The sequence below is a fragment of the Sus scrofa genome, chromosome 1 (genome assembly GCF_054392235.1).
Source record: "Sus scrofa isolate SSC_HxYL_T2T_F1_AM1 chromosome 1, Sscrofa_HxYL_maternal_Yorkshire_Landrace_v2.0, whole genome shotgun sequence".
NCBI classification, from domain to species: Eukaryota; Metazoa; Chordata; class Mammalia; order Artiodactyla; family Suidae; genus Sus; species Sus scrofa.
The window spans coordinates 174,682,470-174,703,692 of record NC_139383.1 but is presented as its reverse complement, the minus strand read 5'-3'; the positions used below and the strand labels follow the sequence as shown (position 1 = coordinate 174,703,692).

The window sequence follows — 21,223 nt, the reverse complement described above, 5'->3', positions numbered from 1 at the left end:
GACACTTGTGCCAACTTACACACTTACTTCTGAGCCTAAGCTTAGTCATCAAAAAGAATTCAGAAAAAGAATGATATCACAGAGAACACACAGGCCAATGAGTCTCGGGGCATGGATTCAAGTCCTGGCACACCACTCATGAGCTGTATGACCTTAGCCAAGTCATTTAATCTCTCTGGGCCATCATCCTATAAAATGCAAACAACCACCTATCCTTGCAGGATTTTGTAAAAATTAAATAACATATGAAAGCTTATTTTGAATATCTTGAATTAATCTTTCTGATGCTATCCCTGACTACTAAAACAAAAATGTTTCCATCCACCCCCCCCCCCAAAAAAAATCCTAAGTTTATTTAGAAAGAGAACGCTGTTTACCTAGGAAAGCACTCCTCAATACATTCAATAAGTGAACTTTGGATTATCACAGGCTTTACAAGTTCAGGATCCTGAAAGAACATAGATTTGACTGCAGTCTGCTTTTGGTATTTAAATTAAGTCTTATGTCTCTTTGCTTGTCCTAAGAAATCTCTCTTGCCTTGCAGATTACATGAAAGAATCCGTGTGCAGTTCTAGCACTTGTTCTTTGAATAGCAGTGAAAACCCTTACGCCACAATTAAGGACCCACCTATCCTCACCTGCAAGCTTCCAGAAAGCAGCTATGTAGAAATGAAATCGCCTGTGCACAGGGGGTCTCCATACACAGATGTGCCATCCTTGTCAACATCTAATAAAAATATATATGAAGTTGGTAGGTGTCTCAAATAAGTAACTTAGTAAAATCAGGGCACTAGTACAGCATTTAAAGTAAAAACAAGCCCTCCCCCTGTCTTGAAAATACCTCCTTCTGTTGTTGCTTTTTAAGGAATCCAAAGTGAACTGTCTTTCCCCGGACTGCCCTCCTCTCTCCTACAGGAAATAAAATTTTTGTGCCAACTCTGCTTAAAAAAAAAAAAAAAAAAAAACACTAAAACTACTATGAAGCAGAAATATGGGGGGTAGGGAGTCAGTACACAAACACATACACTCCAACTGATTGTTGATACAAATTCCTGTTTAAAAAAGAAAACAATCAGAATAGATGTTTGCAAATTTCTAAATCACCTTCTACTTTCTCCCAGTTTAAACCATCTCCCCTATTTTTAGGATATTCTAAGTCCTTAAGTTTTGACCAGAGTTTGGGACTGACAGCATGCTCACTTCGGTTCTCCATCCCTTAAGACTCAGTCCTAAACCTCATGCATTTGTCATAGATTTATAAATCCCCGGCTTCTCATCCCACCAAGTTAAGTAGAACTGTGTTCTCCACAACAAGGCAACCAAAGCTAATCTGTTCTCTGAACTCATTTTTCACTATATTCCTTAGAGCCCACAGTCAGTGTGGTCCAAGAAGGCCGTGGTTGTAACTCCAGCTATATCCAGAATCCATACGACCTACCTAGGAACAGCCATATTCCTGGTCATTATGACCTCCTCCCAGTAAGACAGAGCCCTACCAATGGGCCCTCCCAGGACAAGCAGTCTTAAGAGGGAGAAGCCTCTCTCTTGCTATGTACTCTGCTGAATATTCTCTGACTCTCTGAAAGAAGACAATCCTTTGACTTGAAATAATGGTCCAGACTGACTCCAGCTGCGTGTTAGTCATAATGTTCACCTGGAACTAAAGAAGAGCTTGCAAAAGGGACTGGAGTAATTGTTCAAAAGGTCCTTCACAAAGGCAAATTCTACTACTCACCCACCCCCCAACCCCAAATGCCCTGGAGTATATGAGTCTTTTAAAATATTTAAGATATAGCTACTCATCAACATCAGCTTGTATGTATTTATAAGTTAAAATCATCTGAAATTGATGCTTAGAAAGCATGTAGCATAGGTTTTACCAAACTTTCCTAGGGGTAATGGGGACTGGGGAAGAGACAGGATTATTTTAAAACATCTGAAATACATATGTTCTTTTGGTTCCTGTTACCATCAACATGTTTCATTTCTTAAGACAATTAGTAGATGGACACAAACTGTGCCAATATCAATCCTAAAGTACCTGTACATATATGCCAGGTCAATCAAATTATAACAGCCAGGATTACAGAGTTTAGGATATAGTCTAACACTGACAACTTCAATTTTTTTAAATAAGACTTTAATAAATACAAACTAAATTTCCCTCTTCTGCCCCTGGTAGTAGGAGGAAAAACAGTTTCCAAAGTACAGCAGCCTCTTGCAGTCTAAAAGAAAGATTTTTAGCCTGGCTTTACCAGATCTTGCCAATTCAAAGTTTAAAAACATTGCAAGTCAGTCCTGGCCTTGTCATATCTCCTTAGTCCATCCAACACCTGAGTCATTCCATGTGAAAGAGAACTCTGGGATGATGCTTAAGCAAGCAGTCACAGACTGTTATGAATTCAATATTCCTAAAAACATTCTTTGGCCTCCCAAATTTATTTGGTTGGCATTCCTTGACTCAGAAGAGTACTTGCTTTCAAGCATTTCTTCATAAGTCTTGAGCTTGATGTAGTATGAAGCCTAAAAGTGTAGTGCAAAGTAGACAAAAGTGGATATAGGAAGTTTAAGTTGTGTAAAGTACATATGCTTTTTGATGGCACTAAATGAAATGATCAAAGAAAGAATGGATGGTAATCAATTGCTGTAACATGATGTAAAAACTTAGCATATAAGTAAATGAAATATTTCTACCTTCTGACCACCACCTACTGAGATGGACAAAAATGTATTACAAGGAGCTAATCTCCAAATAACCAGTATTCAGATGTATCTACATCTTCCACTACAAATGAATATAAGCCAAGGGGCTCAGATTAGTTAAAATGGAGCCACTCTCAAGCCCTCAAGAGGGCCTCCTCAGAAGAATTAAAGATCAAAAGGGCAAACCAGGGAAACTAATGACTACCCCATATACCACTCCATTCTCTGAGTAACAGTCTAGCCAGTAAAAAATACTTCCAAAAAGGTATACAGAAGAGGAACTAAATGACTGTAAATGACTGCAAAGCTGGAACAGCTGCTACAGGAAGTGTGGGAGTTTTGAAGCCCTTGGTACACATTGGAAGTCTGCCATGGAACCCATTAGTTAGGGCAATAGCCAGCAAAAATGAGAAAATAAATAAATGAGTAAATCCTCCCTCTCCCGATTCACTCAAGGCTTAAGCAAATTTTATTGTTAAAATATAATACTTACATGAATGCTGCATGTGTGCATGGGAACAAGTGATCAGCAATAGCAAATTTACTTTCCCAAAAAGCCTTATTAAAATATAAATATTAGAAAACTACTTCATAGGCCCAAGTGAATATTTCTCATACCTATGTAGAAAGAAATATAGATAAGAGACTTACCTCAGTATTTCAGGACAGCAAGTGCTCACTTCGTCAAGTAAGGATCAAGAAGCATGGTGAAGTCAGATCAGCAGGAGAAACTTCGTCTCACTTCCAGATTTTATCTTCTTCCCTTACCCTGCATGTACGGTAACTGCTGCCTGGCAAACTACAAATAGCAGCATCACTCAAGTTTCACCTCTTTTTTTGCCAACTATCTTCTGGACAAAATTCAGCAAGAGGTGGCACGATGGAACTGATGGGTCAAGAGGTTTGAGTGTTACTTGCCCTCTCTGGATTCCTTTTTTCCCCATGTGTAATAAAAAAAAAAAAAAAAAAAAAAAAAAAAGGAAGAGGCAGAGAGGGTTAACAACCCTTCAACTCTAGCATTCTATGATTTCTAATGAAATGTAATACAGCTCAGATCAGGCAACACAGTGGAGAAGGGGAAGGCAGAGAGTGTGATTAATCTAGTGTGACAATGGCTGCCTTCACATATCTAAGAGTTACTGGTAAAAGACATTTCAATCTAACAGAGCAACTATCAGGAACTTCTGTTTAGCACTGACACAAACAGGTCTATGGTCAACCTAAACATGTGCACTGTGCATTTTATTGGCAACTTGGAAAGATCTGTTCAATTATTTTTACAGAAATTAAGTTTTCACTCAAAGTGATGTACATACAACTCAAATGAATAAGGAATACACAATTGTACAATAGCGTAAGTGCAACTATGAAATGGCAATACTTTTTTAAGCAACTCAGATTTGTAATATATTTGTTCACTGTGCAGAGGGATCATTCCTTGTACAAAATAAAATGAATTTCTCAAACTAATTTAACAAGAATGCCTACTGTTGTGTTGCAAACTGAAAATGTGTCTATAATCTACACCTTAGGTTTAAAGGTAGAACTAACCTAGTTTGGTCACTTTTGACAGCCAGAAAAATGAAAAATTATCCCTCCCAATAGATTAAAATAAAGTGAAAAGGTTCTATCAAATTTATAATGAGAACCTCTTCCTTTAAAGTAATGAATGGGACCAATATTCTTGCTCTTGTCCAAAAATAATTGAAAAATCTCAGATACATCAGTATACTCAAATAGAGAATTTCTTTGCTTTCACAAAGAACCGGACCCAAAGACAACCATTACAACTTGTGCTCAGCTCCAGAGACACAAAGGTACGTCTATGGAACTGAATAAAGGCAAGTGTAAAGGCCACCTAATTTGCATAAGTGCAATGAATAGCTCTGTCCGCTAGTAGAAGTTTTCACCCACTACAGTACTCTTGGTGCATCTGTTTTAGGGCTTTTTAAAACATATCTTTGTGACCTAACTGGTAAAGACCCAGCAGAAGTAATTTTGTAATAGAATAGATGCTAAAAAACCTGTGAATTCAATGGGTTAGTTAAAAATTCCTCCCTCCCTAAGTTCAAAGTTTTATGTATAATCCTCATACTTAAAGTCAAACTAAAACCTTTCAACTTATCAGTTCACAAGGCTTACAGTGACACTCAAACACTAATTCCATTTAATAAAATGTTTAACCAAGACTAATACAGTTTTGCTAGTTAGAGATTAAGACTCCCTCACAAAAGATCTTACTAGCAGATAATTCTGAAAGGCTGGGGCTTTAAAATCTGAGTGAAAGACAAACACAACAGTTATAAGGCTAAAAAAGGTATTTACTGAGAGTAACAGTGTACGATTATGACTTACAAGGCTCAGACTACCCAATACCATATACGATAACCAAATGCTGCGTGTTGTACACTGCATTACTGCAAGTTGTACTCTCAATACAGAAGACTCAAGAATGATACCATTAGTCATTCATCCAGCCAGAAGGAAGACAGAAGAGGCCAATTAATCTTCACAGCAACAGAAGACAGAAAATCTTTCTAAGAAGGGATGGATGGATTCATTATACTATTATTTATATTTGTGTATAATAATTATTACATATTATATATAGTAATTTTATGTAACAATTTTTATTTTAAAAATGTTTAATCTGAGTGGTAATTCTCAGACTATAGCCTCCCCCCAATGCTTAACTAGAATGAACCCCCATGCTCTTTTGGATGGTTCTTACTGTTCCAACATGGGATTGTAGGAGGGACAAATATCAAGAAGGTAAGTAGGAACAAAGCACTTTCCCTACCCTTGTGGATCTTACAATGTAGTGAATACAAAGAGGCAGAGATAAATGGAGGGTCCTGATAATCAGTGGAGTGGTATTTATACATTTTCTTTCCTGACTTCCAGAGCTAAAAAGATTCTAAACAATGGTCCAATTCAAATCCACAGAAGGTGAAATCTCTGATCTGCAGTGACAGATGTCAGATTACCTCCTCTTTCCAGTTTCGACCTCCCAAACCCCAGCAGATAGCCCACCAGAGCTTTGGGTAAGAGCCTTCGGAATGAGTCTAAAAGCAGTATGTTTATTCATTAGGATAGGGATAACAGGATCTGAGGTTTTGTGGTTTGGGGCAAGGTCAAGTTCCACTGACACAGAAAAGCAATCTGTTAGCTATTAATTTTCCCTATCATCACTGGTACTGATAACAAAATAGCTAACAACCAATATACATGGCATCTATGCCAGGACCTATCGATTCTGTGCTTAATAATGTTAAATAATTCAGGTCAAATGTTTACAAATAATTAGATTACCATATTTAGCCAAACAATGCCATTTATATTGTATACACATAAACTTACAGACTTGGATTTAATCATTGGTTCTACTGGTGAAATCAGTCCAGAGACTGATCTACCTTACTGTACATTCCTCTTAGAGATTTAAAAAAAAAAAAAAAAATTTAAAAATAAAATGTTTTTGGAGTCCCTGCTGTAGTGCAGCAGGTTTAAGGATCCATCATTGTCTCTGCAACAGTGCAGGTTTGACCCCCAGCCCGGCACAATGGGTTAAGGAACCAGCGTTGCCACCGCTGTAGCATAGGTCTCAGCTGCAGCTCGGATTCTATCCCTGGCCCAGAAACTTGCATATGCCACAGGTGTGGCAGGAAAAAAACAAGTTTTTAAAAGTTGTCTCTCCTAGACATGAATACATTTTAAGGTATATATTAAAAGCCAGCAGAATTTTCTTTTAATAGTAAAAGTCAAAAAAACAAGCAATCCCCAAGCTCACAGTTGACATAGCAGCCCCTTAGTGCTCCTTCCCCCTTAGTACATACATATGGTATTTTGATGCATATTGTCAAAATCAACAGTCATTTTGCAAATGTTCTGAAAGCTTTCATCTTATTTAATGGCATTAACATGGAAATAAAGATAGCATTTTAATCAAGACCAAATACATCTTGCAAAGCATACACCTGATTTTTACCTAACTACTAAATTTTAATTAGAATGTATAATAATTTGGCTCTAGTACCTGAAGAAGTGTTCATTCATAGAATTACTGAATTAAAGCTGGAATAAACCCCAGAAATGATCTAATCCAGTCCCATTATTAACTGGAAGACAGTGAGGCTCAGAGATAAAATGATTACAAGAGCTGTGACTAGAAGCCAAGTTTCTGTCACCCAGTCCAGTGCTCTATTATACCTGCCATTTTCAATCTTTTAAGTCAGAATTCAGCATGCTTTATAATATATGCCCAGCATCAACTTCCTTTCAAATATTTCTCTATCCTCTAATTCCGTTTTTAGGAAAATGGAAATTTCAATTAAAATTCTCTCAGCTTATTCCTAATGGTCTCCCTTACATAAATTCTAATGAATTAGCATTTTGTATTACATTAGTGTTACCATCAGCCTCTTATAATTTGGAAAACAAAACTATTCTTTAAAATATTAGAATGACATCTCCAGTTTATTTGGCATATTGTAGAGTTGAGTGGAAAAGGTGACCCTTAAATCCCAGGAAGGGCAGCAGCGCCAACACTGTTCCAACCAGAACAAAAATCAGTCTTCTTCAGCAGCAGTCCGTTATGCTAACTCAGTAAATGTTGTGGTGAAAGAAGGTCCTGCCATGGTCTTTGTTCACTATTTTCCCACAGAAGGAATGGATATTTTTATGCACAATTCATATTTTGTTTTGATTTTTTCAGGCTTATGATGTTTATGAAACATCAAATAACCAACCTCCCTTTTCCTCCTCTGTTTAAAAACAAAAAAAACAACTTCCATAAATTGAATGAAACTAAACAGATTGTGGAGTCAGTTCTTAATTATCCACCCAGCCTTTGAATTATTCTGCCCTGATGTTGGCAAAATTGTTTCAATAGTAGTTTTTTCTTTTAAAGTTAGATGGAAAAGATTATCACAATAACTCGAACCACCAAAAGCATTTTTATTTCCTAAATACAAATCACTGATGACAAAAATTAAGATGTTTATTTCCCTAATGATGAAATAAATATGACTAGCTCTGAGGGGCAATCCAAACTCTTAAGTCTAACTTTTCTACAGAACCCTCTGGAGTAAGTCATAAGCTAGCACTCCTTAGAATTAGAATTTACCATGCTCAAAGCAATGGCAAAAGAAACTTACCCTTACAGAGTAACAACTACTATTAGAAAGAAATCATAAATAGAATTTAAGAACAATGACATAGAAGTTTAAATCAAGTTAAGGATTTGCCTTTCAAGGACAACAGGTTAAAAAAAAATCAAAATTAAAATAACTGAAAAGCAAGGTCAAAAAGCAAAATAATTCTAAACTACCTTGAGCCTTAAATTGTCATTATGTTTAAAAACATAATGTTTCTTAAAGACTTGAGACAGTCTGTCTCCCGAGATACTATTTAGAATGAAGACATTCATTGAAATGCAATCAAATCCATTTTCTACTACTACTTAAGGTTTCTTGGAATTCTCCCAAGATCTAACCGTGCCCAAAGCAACGTGAAGTCTACATTTAGTAAATATTCAGTTACTTTATTCATTTTCAACTTACTACCTAGTTTCTCCTTCTCTTAAATAATTTTGGAAAAAATATACTACCAATTTTGAGTAAAATAGTGATGGAGCCTTTTCTTGGGTCTGGTGACACTGTTACATATCCAAGTACAGAGATTAGCTTCCTAATGTTTTTGGTAATGCTTTTTCCAAGAACAGCACAACTGAACTACATGCCTATAATCAAAGCTAAATTCGCACAATGATGCCTCCAATTCAATTGTTTACTCTGAATCAAAGGACCTATTCTCTTACTCATTAGAATCAAATATTCCATGGCTACATTCAAAGTACTCAAAGGAAAAATATAATCTGACAACATAAAGAATAGTCCCCCTATAACTGTTTATTAGAATGTGAATATATTCCAAATCAATAACTAAAAAAAAAATCAAGTTACAGAGCATGCATAAAATACAAAGTAGCGATTTACAAATAGAGAGTAGTATCTTCATAACCAATACACTAAAATAATAAAATGGCTACAGAAGAAAACTAAAATGACTGACCAAGGCAATGCCTTCCGTGCACCCCACACGTCATGAGCACCGCAAAAGACAGAAGATTAACTATGAAACATAGTAATCTATGCAAGCCCACACACATGTATATTTTGGGGATATTCCACCATCCTGAATAGTATCACTTCAGTTGACACAACTTTCAGAACACTGCAGAGTTAAGTGCTTAATATTATCCACAAGAAAATAAAACTAAATATTAGTGTGCACATTTGTGAATGAGAAACAAGTTGCTCCATTGATTTCAATAATGTAGTGGAAGAAAACTTTCAGGTTTGTACAATGCCTAAATGCATTCTATTTAAATTCAAGGTACTATTTAATTCAAGGTACTATTTCAACTTACGTACTAAAAGAATACATGCCTTTAAGTGGTACCACTTGAGCAGAAATTAACCTCTCATTGTATTCTTTAGACAAACTGAAACCAGATATTTAACTGGACTATATTCCGTAATATACTGCAAAACTAAAAAAATCAGCCTTAATTAAATAATTATCCATGCCTGCTGGTAGATATGGTGATAAAACTAGGTTGCATTTCATTTACTGGAAAGTTTTAAAACAAAATTAACACTTCACCATCAGATACTAAGCATTAAACCAGTTATTGCCTGAGCAATAAAATGCCACATGATCTACTGCTGGGAAATTAGATAAGTTAAATGACTTGGGCTGCCTGATCACTGTAATAAAGGCACCTCAGGATGGAATTCCACCAGTCTCTCCAGTTCCCAGCCTGCCAGGCAGTACTGTTTTAACATATGGCCCCACAACCATACTGCTACTGAAATCATCAGTCTTTTGTGTTAAGATAATTCTTATCCAGAAAAAAAGTGTCCCCCCTCTCTAGTCAACTTTGATGTTTACAAAAATTAAAAAATAAAATTTACTAAACTACATAACCCTATTAAGGCATTTTAGAAATTGACTTCCAGAATAATGGAAAATTTTCAAGCTCTCAAAATTCTGCTATGTTTATAGGGCAATTCTTAGATTCATGGAAATACACACTGCAAGTGAGAGAAGAGTGTGTTAATTATAAGCTGCTCCGTGGCAAAATAATAGCTTATTTCCAGAGTCTTCTTAGTTTGATTTAATCAAGACCGATAGGTCTAAGCTTCAAGGGATCAAGTTCTATTATGTCCTACAGTGACAGCTTCCATGATGAAAAGTAAACAATAATTGAGGAATCCAAATATTCAGTTTATTAAACTAAGGCTAGTGAAGCCATAGCATGAAAAAAAGCTGCAGTCATTTGGGACAAGTGGATGATTTTATAAAGCTAAAATCAAAAGACTTAAGACATGGAAAAATTCATAAGTATGAGGAAGTAATAAAACAAAAATGACCACAAGAATTACAAATATATTTAAATCTCAGACCTGGGAATTGAACTATACACATTCTTCTAGGGGAGAAAAGAAAATCCTTATATGTTCTGACAGCACTGCACCTTTGGCTTGTTTTCAGTGGTTGGTGGAACATGAATAGGAACCACATTGTTGCTTGGAGACATGTCATTTTCACGTCTGTCTGACATTTGCTTCTGGGAAACAATGCGGTATATCTCTGAGTAAAAAAAAGAAACAGCAATACTCAGTGTGAACAGAGCCATCAACAGGTGATATGAAAAACACAAAGAGGCAGAAGTTATATTCGTGAAAATAAACAAACTGAAAAGAGACTGCATATACTCAAAGTTTTACTTTCAAACAGCCACTGATTTAGAGTCAACCCACTATTTTAACAATTTCCCTTAGGGTAAAAAGAGAAACGAAGGTTTTCCATTTCAGAGAGAAAGGTTCACCAGTTAATTTTGGTTAAAAGAGATTACACAGTTTGGGGGCTTAGATCTAAATTAAGTCCTGATAGTATTTTCGGTCTACCCTTACCAAAAAAACCACTGCATACAGTGACACTGTACCACAGAAAAATTAAAACAAATTTGCAATATCTGACACATTAGGTATTTCTATTGGCTATGTAAGAATGAACACAAATTCATATATTAGTCACAATCCCAAAAGACTCCTGGAAAAGAAGAGAAAGATAATGTTTATCAGTGCCTCCTGAACTCAAGTTGAATTGTAATTAAATAACTATTCAAAACAGGCAACTGATTTTCTAGGACACTTAAGAACTAGTTGTTTAGCAGCAACCTTTTTCTCTACCATTAAATAAAGCTGAGGAATGCTGCCTGCCAGAACAGTAAACAAAGATGTTGAGACCATCAAGCCATCAGTCACTGCCGTCCTCTACCCACCATGGTGCACCCTGAGGGGACTGCACACTAGACAATACTGTATACGCGGAGTTCTTGGATGTGATATATGGTATTGCGATTATGTAGGAGAATGCCTTGTTCCTAAGAGATAAAATGCTCAAGTATTTAGTAGCAAATGCCACATCTACAACTGAACTTCCAAATATTGAGCAAAAGGGAAAAAAGTATACTTATATATATGTAGAAATAAACCAAATGCAGCAAAATGTTAATAATTGAGATTTTTAGATGAAGGATATATGTGTTCACTATATCATTTCTGTAATATTTAAAAAACAGAGAGTGGAATCATATTTTCAAAATACTCCAAGAACACAGCGACCAAGTGCAGTGTATGAACATCATTTGGATTTAAATTTGAGACAGGAAATTTTAATACTGTTTGGATAACAGAGGACAGTAAGGAATGACCGCTAATTTTTAGGTTTTGTTTTTATGGGTTTTAAGTTCTATGTTTTAGATTTACATCACAGAATCTTTACAAATGAAATGATATAATATCTGGGATTTATTTCAAAATAATGGGGGAGGGAGTGAGTGGAAGAAGACTGGCTCTGAACTGATAGTTGTTGATGGCTACCCAGAAGTTCATGATACCATCCTACTTTTGGTATGGGGGAAACTTTCCACAATAAAAAGTTAAAGAAAAAGAAGCGTATTAACTAAGTTAATATATTTTCTCCAAATTAAGAAATAATTTCCCTAAAGCTGAACGACAAGCTATAATCAACTGAATATGTAAACTAACAAAAACACTGTACCTTTTCTTATGCTTTTGGGGGGGTGTGTGTAAAATTTATTTTAGAAAGTTGACAGTGGTTCAAAGGTAAAGAAGCACAAAGAGAAAAAAATTAGATTACAATAAAGGAAAGCTACTAACTAAACTTTAAAAAAAAGAAAACCAGGATATGAAGGACATGGAATCCTCGATTAGATTCTTTACATGGAAAAGGGATGAGATTAGAATGGGTCAAGGGTAAAAAGACAATCATTCAATTAGGCTAGTTGTTAAGGAATAAAGATAACCATCAACTTACTATAAAACTATACCATTCATTCTTTTTTCTTAATGATTTCTCTCTACACTCAAACTGGGATGACACTTCTTTCTCAAGTGCAATTGATTAAATGTGCCCCCCTACAAATTTTAACTGTTATTTTTCTTTTTAGGGACGCACCTGCAACATACAGAGGTTCCCAAGTTAGGGGCTGAATTGGAGCTGCAGCTGCCAGCCTATGCCACAGCCACGCCAGATCTGAGCCACATCTGCAACCTACACTGCAGTGCATGGCAACACTGGATACTTAACCCCCTGAGAGGGACCAGGTCTTCGTGGATACTAGTCGAGTTCGTTACCACTGAGCCACAATGGGAACTCCAATTTTAACTTCTTTACAAGTGATTTTAAACATTAAGTTAGGGGATTAAGATGGCAGAGCAGAAGGACTAAAGCTCACCTTCTCTCATAAAAGCAACAAAATTACAACCAACTGCTGAACAACCTTCAACAAAACAGACTGGAAACTATCAAAGAAAGATATCCTACTCCAGAAGACTAAGAGGAGGCCATATGGAGACAGTAAGAGGGGCTATTATGTGATACCCCATACCCCGCCCCGAGGTGGGCAGCCCAAAGACTGGAAAGTAACTATACAGCAGAGGCTCACCCATGGGAGTGAGAGCTCTGAGCCCCATATCAGGTTCACACACCTGGGGCTCTGGCATTGGGAGGAGGAGCCCCCAGAGTAGCTGGCATTGAGGACCAGTGGGGCTTTCATGCAGGATCTCCACAGAACTGGGGGAAACAGAGACTCCACTCTTGAAAGGTGCACACAGGCTTTCAAGTGCACCGGGTCCTAGGGCAAAGCAGAGACTCCACAGTGATCTGCGTCAGACCTACCTGAGGTTGTTGGAGGATTTCCTGGGAAAACATGGGGTGACTATGGCTCATTGTGGGGGAAGGACATTGGAGGCAAAGGTCTCAGGAATAATCATCAGCCAGGACTCCTCTAGAGGTGACCATATTGGAAAAATCTGGCTCTGCCCACCAGGACTGAGAAGCCCTAAGCCAAACAACAAACTGAGTGGGAACAGAGCCCCAACCATCAGCAACTGGCTGCCTGAAGACCCCCCAGGTGCAAAGCTGCCTCTAATTATACCCAGAGACAAAGCACCACCCACTAGAAAGATAAAAATCAGCTAGACCTACCAGTGGGCAGACACCAGTGCCCCCATCAGGAAGCCTGCAGCAAGCCCCTGTACCAACTTCAGTCACAAGGGGAGCAGACATCAGAAGCAAGACAGGCTACAACCCTATTGTCTTCAAAAAGGAGACCACACCAAAAATCTATACCAAATGAAAAGGCAGAGAATTGACTCAGATAAAGGAACAAGAAAAAGCTCCAGAAAAACAGCTAAGTGATGTGGAGATTACCAAGCTCCCTGAAAAAGACTTTGACTAATGATAGTAAAGATGCTTGAGGATCTTGGAAATAAACTGGAGGCAAAGATTGATAAATTACAAGAAACACTGAGCAAAGAAATTGAAGATTTAAGGATTAAGCAAGCAGAGATGCAAAATATAACAACTGAAATAAAAAATTCACTAGAAGGAACCAAAAGAATACAGGCGGCAGAAGAATGAATAAGTGAAGTGGAAGACAGACTAGTGGAAATCACTGATGTGGAAAAGAGAAAAAAAGATTAAAAAAAAAAATGAACACAGTCTGAGAACTCTGGCACAGCATTAAACGCACCAACATCCATAATGTAGAGGTGCCAGAAGGAGAAGAGAGGAAGGGCCAGAGAAAATATTTCAAGAGATAATAGCTGAAAACTTCCCTAACATGGGAAAGGAATCACTCACTCAAATCCAGGAAGCACAATAAGTACCATATAAAATAAACCTAAGGAGGAACACTCTGAGATACAAATTAATCAAACTGACCAAAATTAAAGACAAAGAAAACACTAAAAGCAGCTAGGGAATAGAAACAAATAACATATACAGGAACCCCAATAAGGTTATCAGCTGATTTTTCACCAGAAACTCTGCAGGCCAAGAAGAAGCGGCATGATAAAGTGATGAAAGGAAAAAACCTCCAACCAGGATTACTCTACCCAACAAGGAAGGCTGTCATTAAAATTTGAAGGAGAAATCAAAAGCTTCACAGACAAGCAAAAGCTAAGAGAATTCAGCACCACCAAACAAGCTTTACAACAAATACTAAAGGAACTTCTCTAGGTGGGAAAGAAAAGGCCACAACTAGAAACAAAAATATTACAAATGACAAAGCTCACCAGTAAAGGCATACACATAGCAAAAGTAGGAAATCATCCACACACAAATATGTTACCGAAACCAGAAATCCTGAGAAGAGGAGGGTACAGATGCAGGATACTGAAGATGCTCTTGCAATTAAGAGACCAACAACTTAAAACAATCTTGTATCTATTATAGACTCCTATATCAAAACTTCATGGTATTAAAAAAAAAAAAAAAAAAAAAAAAAAGACAAAAAGGGAGTTCCTGTCATGGTTCAGTGGTTAAGAAACGCAACTGGGATCCATGAGGATGCCAGTTCGATTCCTGACCTCGCTCAGTGTGTCGGGGATCTGGTGTTGCCGTGAGCTGTGCTATAGGTCATAGACATGGCTCAGATCTCCCACTGCTGTGGCTGTGATATAGGCCAGCAGCTGTGGCTCCAATTAGACACCTAGCCTGGGAACCTCCTTATGCCTCAGGTGCAGCCCTAAAAAGACAAAACAAAACCCTTCATGGTAACTGTAAACCAAAAATCTGGAACAGGAATTCCAGTCGTGGCTTGGCAGAAACTAATCTAACATCCATGAGGATGTAGGTTCAATCCCTGACCTTGCTCAATGGGGCAGGGATCTGGCATTGCCGTGAGCTGTGGTGAAGGTCACAGACGTGGCCCAGATCTGGTGTTGCTGTGGTTGTGGTGTAGGCCAGTGGCTACAGCTCTGATTTGACCCCTAGCCTGAGAACCTACATGTGCTATAGGTGTGGCCCTAAGAAGACCCCCCACCACCAAAAATCTTGATACGCACACAAATAAGAAAAAGCAATCCAAGCACAACACTAAAGATAGTCATCAAACGATAAGAGAATACGAAGTGAAGAAAAACGACCAACAAAAACAAATCCAAAACAATTAGGAAAATGGCAATAAGAACATACGTAGCAATAATTACCTCAAAAATAAATGGACTGGAGTTCCCGTCGTGGCACAATAGTTAACGAATCCGACTAGGAACCATGAGGTTGCGGGTTCCATCCCTGCCCTTGCTCAGTGGGTTAACGATCCGTGTTGCCGTGAGCTGTGGTGTAGGTCGCAGACACGGCTCAGATCCTGTGTTGCTGTGGCTCTGGCATAGGCCGGCGGCTACAGCTCTGATTAGACCCCTAGCCTGGGAACCTCCATGTGCCGCAGGAGTGGCCCAAGAAATGGCATAAATAAATAAATAAATGGACTAAATGCCCCAACCAAAAGACACAGACTGGCTGACTGGATACAAGACCCATACATATACTGTCTTCAAGAGACCCACTTCAGTTCTAGGGACACATACAAATTGAAAGTGAGAGGATGCAAGAAGATATGCCATGCAAACAGTAATCCAAAGAAAGTTGGACAAAACAGACCTTAAAATCAAGAATATTATAAGAGAGAAAGAAGGACATTACATAACCATCAAAGGCTCAATCCAAGAAGAAGATATAACAATTGTATATATGCGTCCAACATAGGATCATCTCAATATAAGGCAACTGCTAATAACCTCAAAAGAAGAAATTGACAATAACACAATAATAGTGGGGGACTTTAACACACCACTTACAGCAATGGACAGATCATCCAGACAGAAAATCAGCAAGAAAACACAGGTCTCAAATGATGCATCAAACCAGATGGACTTAACAAATATTTAATAGATACTGATAGAACATTCCATCCAAAAGCAGCAGAATACATATTCTTCTCAAGTGCACAGAGAACATCCTCTAGGATAGATCACATTCTGGGCAACAAACCAAGCTTTGGTAAATTTAAGAAAATTGACATCATACCAAGCATTTCTTCCCACCACAATGCTATACAAACAGGAATCAAGAAAAAAAAAAAAACTGCAAAAAAACCCCGAAAACACATGGAAACTAAACAACATGCTACTCAACAGTCAATGGATCACTGAAGAAATCAAGGAGGAAATTTAAAAAATACCTAGAAGCAAATGACAACAAAGATACGATATTCCAAAACCTATGGGATGCAGCAAAAGCAGTTCTGAGATAGAAGTTTACAGCAATACAAGCCTACCTCAGGAAACAAGAAAAAGCTCAAATACACAATCTAACTTTATACCTAAAGCAACTACACAAAGAAGAACAGACAAAACCCAAAGTTAGCAGAAGGAAAGAAACTGTAAAGATCAGAGCAGAAATAAATGACATAGAAAAGAAGAAAACCATAAAAAAGATCAATGAAACTAAAAGCTGGTTCTTTGAAAAGATCAACAAAATTGATAAACCCTTAGCCAGACTCATGAAGAAAAAAAGAGGACTCAAATCAATAAAATTAGAAATGAAAAAGGAAAAGTTACAAAGGATTGTAAAAGACTACTATAAGCAACTATATGCCAATAAAGTGGACAACCCAGAAGAAATGGACAGATGTACAATCTTCCAAGACTAAACCAAGATGAAATAGAAAAGATGAACAAACCAATCACAAGTACTGAAATTGAAACTCGGATTAAAAACTTTCAACAAACAAAAGCATACGACCAGATGACTTCACAGGCAAATTCTATCAAAATTTACAGAAAAGAGTTAACACCTCTCCTTCTGAAACTATTCCTAAAAATTGGAGAGAAAGGAACACACCCAAACTCATTCTGAGGCCACCATCACCCTGATACCAAAACCAGACAAAGATACCACAAAAAAAGAAAACTACAGGCCAATGTCACTGATGAACATAGATGCAAAAATCTTCAACAAAATACTAGCAAATGGAATCCAACAATACATTAAAAGGACTGTACATTATGATCAAGTGGGATTTGTCCCAGGGATGCAAGGATTTTTCAGCATCTGCAAACTGGTCAGTGTGATACACCACATTAATAAACAAAAGAAGAAAAACCATGTGATCCTCTCAAAAGATACAGAAAAAGCTTCTGACAACACCCATTTCTGGTAAAAACCCTCCAGAAAGTGGACACAGAGGAACCCTATCTCAACATAATAAAGGCCGTATATGACAAACCCACAGCTAACATCATTCTCAATGGTGAAAAGCTGAAAGAATTCCCACTAAGATCAGGAACAAGATAAGTAGATCTGCTCTCGCCACTGCTTCCACCATAGTTTTGGAAGTCCTAGCCAAGGCAATTAGAGAAGTAAAAGAATTAAAAGGAATCCAAATTGGAAAGGAAGAAGAAAAACTATCACTATTTGCAGATGACATTATACTACACCTAGAGAATCCTAAAGACTACCAGAAAACCATTAGAGCTCATCAATGAATCTGGCTAAGCTTCAGGATACAAAATTACTACACAGAAATAGACTGCATCTCTTTCTACTAACAATGAAAGATCAGAAAGAAATCAGTGAAACCATTCCATTTACCGTCACATTAAAAAAAGTAAAATACCTAGGAATAAACCTACCTAAAGAGACAAAAGACCTGTACTCTGAAAACTATATAAAATGCTGATGAAAGAAGTCAAAAATGACACAGATGAAACGATATACCATGCTCTTGGATTGGAAGAATCAATACTGTCAAAATGACTATATGGCCCAGGCAACCTACAGATTCAGTGGAATCCCTATCAAATTACCAATGGCATTGTTCATGTAACTAGAACAAACTCTTTTAATGTTTGTTTGGAAGTACAAAAGACCCAGAAGAGCCAAAGCAATACTGAGAAAGAAAAATGGAGGAATCAGGCTCCCTGATTTCAGACTATATTACAAAGTTTGTCATCAAAACCGTATGGTACTGGCACGAAAACAGAAATATAGATCAGTGGAACAGGATAGAAAGCCCAGAATTAAATCCACACACCAGAAGTTCCTGTTGTGGTGCAGCAGAAATGAATCCGACTAGCATCCATAAGGATGTGGGTTCTATCCCTGGCTTCACTCAGTGGGTCAGGGATCTGGCATTGCCATGAACTCTGGTGGTGCAGATCGCAGACATTGCTCAGATCCCACGTGGCTATGGCAGTGGCTGTGGCCAGCAGCTGTAGCTCTGATTCAACCCCTAGCCTGGGAACTTCCATATGCTTCAGGTGCAGCCCTAAAAAGCAAAACAAAAAACAAAAAACAAACCCTCGCACCTACAGTCAACTAATCTCTGACAAAGGAGGCAAGAATACAAAATGGAGAAAAGACCGTTCCTTCAATAAGTGATGCTGGCAAAATGGGATAGCTAAATGGAAATAAAATTAGAACACTCCCTAACACCATAAACAAAAATAAACTCAAAATGGATTAAAGACCTAAATGTAAGACTGGATACTATAAAACTCTTAGAGGAAAACAGGCTGAACACTCTCTGACATAAACCACAGCAATATCTTCTCAGATCCACCTCCTAGAGTAATGAAAATAAAAACAAACAAATGGAATCTGATTAAACTTAAAAGTTTTTGCACAGCAAAGCAAACTCTAAACAAAACAAAAAGACAACCCACAGAATGGGAGAAAATATTTGCAAATGAAGCAACTGACCAGGGATTGATCTACAAAATATATGAACACCTCCTGCAGCTCAATAACAGAAAAACCACCCCATCAAAAAATAGGCAGAAGGGAGCTCCCATCGTAGCGCAGTGGTTAATGAATCTGACTAGAAACCGCGGGTTAGATCGCTGGCCTTGCTCAGTGGGTTAAGGATCCAGTGTTGCCGTGAGCTACGGCGCAGGTTGCAGACGCAGCTCAGATCCCGCGTTGCTGTGGCTCTGGCATAGGCCGGTGGCTACAGCTCCAATTAGACCCCTAGCCTGGGAATCTCCATATGCCGCAGTAGTGGCCATAGAAAAGGCAAAAAGACAAAAAAAACAAAAAACAAACAAAAAAATGATTTAAACAGACAATTCCCCAAAATATACAGATGGCAAAAAAAAAAAAAAAAAAAAACACAGGAAAAGATGTTCAACATCACTAATTACTAGAGAAATGCAAATCAAAACCACTATGAGGTGCCCCCTTGCACCAGCCAGAATGGCCATCATCAAAGTCTACAAACAATAAATGCTGGAGAGGGTTTGGAGAAAAGGGAACCCTATTACACTGTTGGTGGGAATGTAAGGTGGCACAACCACTATGGAAAACAGTATGGAGGGTCCACAAAAAACTAAAAATAGAATTACCACATGATCCAGCAATCCCACTCCTGGGCATCTATCCAAGGAAAACCATGACTCGAAAAGATACATGTATTCCAATGCTCACTACGCACTATATACAATGGGCAAGACACGAAAGCAACATAAATGTCCATCAACAGAAGAGCGAATAAAGAAGATGTGGTACATATACACAATGGAATATTACTCAACCATTAAAAGGAATGAAATAATGGCATCTGCCTCAATATGGATGGATCTAGAAATTATCATGCTAAATGAAGTTGGACAGTGAGACACAAACATCATATGCTATCACTTACATTCAGAATCTAAAAAAAGGACACAGTGAACTTATTTGCAGAACAGAAACTGACTTGCAGAGATTGAAAAACTTATGGTTACCAAAGGAGACAGGGTGCAAGGGGAGGGATGGGCCAGGGGTTTGGGATGGAAATGTTTTGAAACTGGGTTGTGATAATGCTTGTACAACTATAAATGTAACAAAAACTCATTGAATTTTTTTTTAAAAAGTATTAAAAACATATATATATTAAGTTAGGGGAACCAAAACAAAAAATACCTTACAGGTTCTTACATGAAAATCAAATACTGGAAGAGAGGAAAAGGTAGAGTACTCAGAGAACACAGAAAGGTAAATAATTAAAGAGATCTCACCACAAAGAAAGAAATTTGAGCAGTATTGTCAAACTGCCTGCAAATACTGCATACTGTTTTGTAGAAATGGATTACTGACACATTTGCTCCAGTCACCAAAAAGATGTCCACTAATAAAAAATGCCACCCAAGGCAACAAAACAGAGAAAGTATTAGAAAATTAGAAGACTTTTTTCTTTCAGTTAAAATAGGCACCAAGAGGGTACACAAGTAATTAACACATCTTGTGGCTGGGTGTGTCACTTAAAAAAAACCTTTGATAAAAAAAATAGAAGCAGATACCTTCTAGCTGGTATCTGGTTAGAGAAGGTTATTTAAGTAGGGGGAGGGGAATAAGACTATAACTTGCTAAACCCGATGCAAATATTTTCCTCTTTCAAGGACATGTTCTCCTTTAGAACCAAATATACACAATACACCAATTCCTGTGCAGTCCCTTTTCAAAGAAGACCAAAGGACAGGTAAGGTTAGAAAGAAAAGGAATTCTGGGAGTTCCCATTGTTGCTCAGCAGTTAATGAACCTGACTGAGGACACAGATTCAATCCCTGGCCTTGCTCAGTGGGTTAAGGATCTGGCATTGCCGTGAGCTGTGGTGAAGGTCGAAGACGTGGCTCAGATCTGGCGTTGCTGTGGTTGTGGCAAAGGCCAGTGGCTACAGCTCCAATTCGCTCCCTAGCCTGGGAACCTCCATGTGCCACAGGTGCAGCCCTAAAAAGACAAAAAAAATAAAATTAAATTAAAAAAAAAAAGTTGCCACATGCTAAGAACCAAAGCTACTATGCCTAATTAAAAGATTCTCACCAGCCTAATAAAATTAATGCTTGAGAACTCTGGCCTGACTTTTAAGAGTCAATATGCCAAGGGAATTAAAATTCTTTCAACCATGGAATTAAGAATTTAGTTTCCATACTAAAAAGACGGCTTGGACTTAGTAATTACACGGAGAAACCTGGCAGATAAGGACAAACCAAGATCATGAGCCTCCTGCTATGATGCACTGAAAACACTGTTGTGGTACTCCTGCTAAGAGTACATAACCAGAATTGAATCATAAGGAAACATTAGACAAACCCAAATAGAGGGA

The 21,223-nt window shown here is 37.7% G+C and overlaps 2 protein-coding genes across 20 annotated transcripts in view; one reads left to right on the top strand and one right to left on the bottom strand.

Annotated features, from left to right (window-relative positions):
* The window catches only part of MEGF11 (multiple EGF like domains 11), a 384,198-nt gene extending 380,025 nt beyond the window's left edge, over positions 1-4,173 (top strand). For 8 of the 19 annotated variants that reach the window (XM_084978608.1, XM_084978597.1, XM_084978595.1 and 5 more), the window contains 2 exons: positions 545-751; positions 1,367-4,173. In XM_084978608.1, the coding sequence (XP_084834734.1) occupies positions 545-751; positions 1,367-1,527 (368 nt within the window). In that variant the 3' untranslated portion in view covers positions 1,528-4,173. Of the gene's footprint in view, positions 1-544; positions 974-1,366 lie in introns of those variants that run through there. The other 11 variants (XR_014816993.1, XR_002346342.2, XR_002346341.2 and 8 more) reach the window with 6 other exon arrangements.
* Positions 4,174-10,219: 6,046 nt separating this feature from the next.
* RAB11A (RAB11A, member RAS oncogene family) overlaps positions 10,220-21,223 on the bottom strand; it is a 29,480-nt gene continuing 18,476 nt past the window's right edge. Inside the window, 1 exon segment of the mRNA NM_001031788.1 lies at positions 10,220-10,359. Coding sequence (NP_001026958.1) covers positions 10,220-10,359 — 140 coding nt within the window.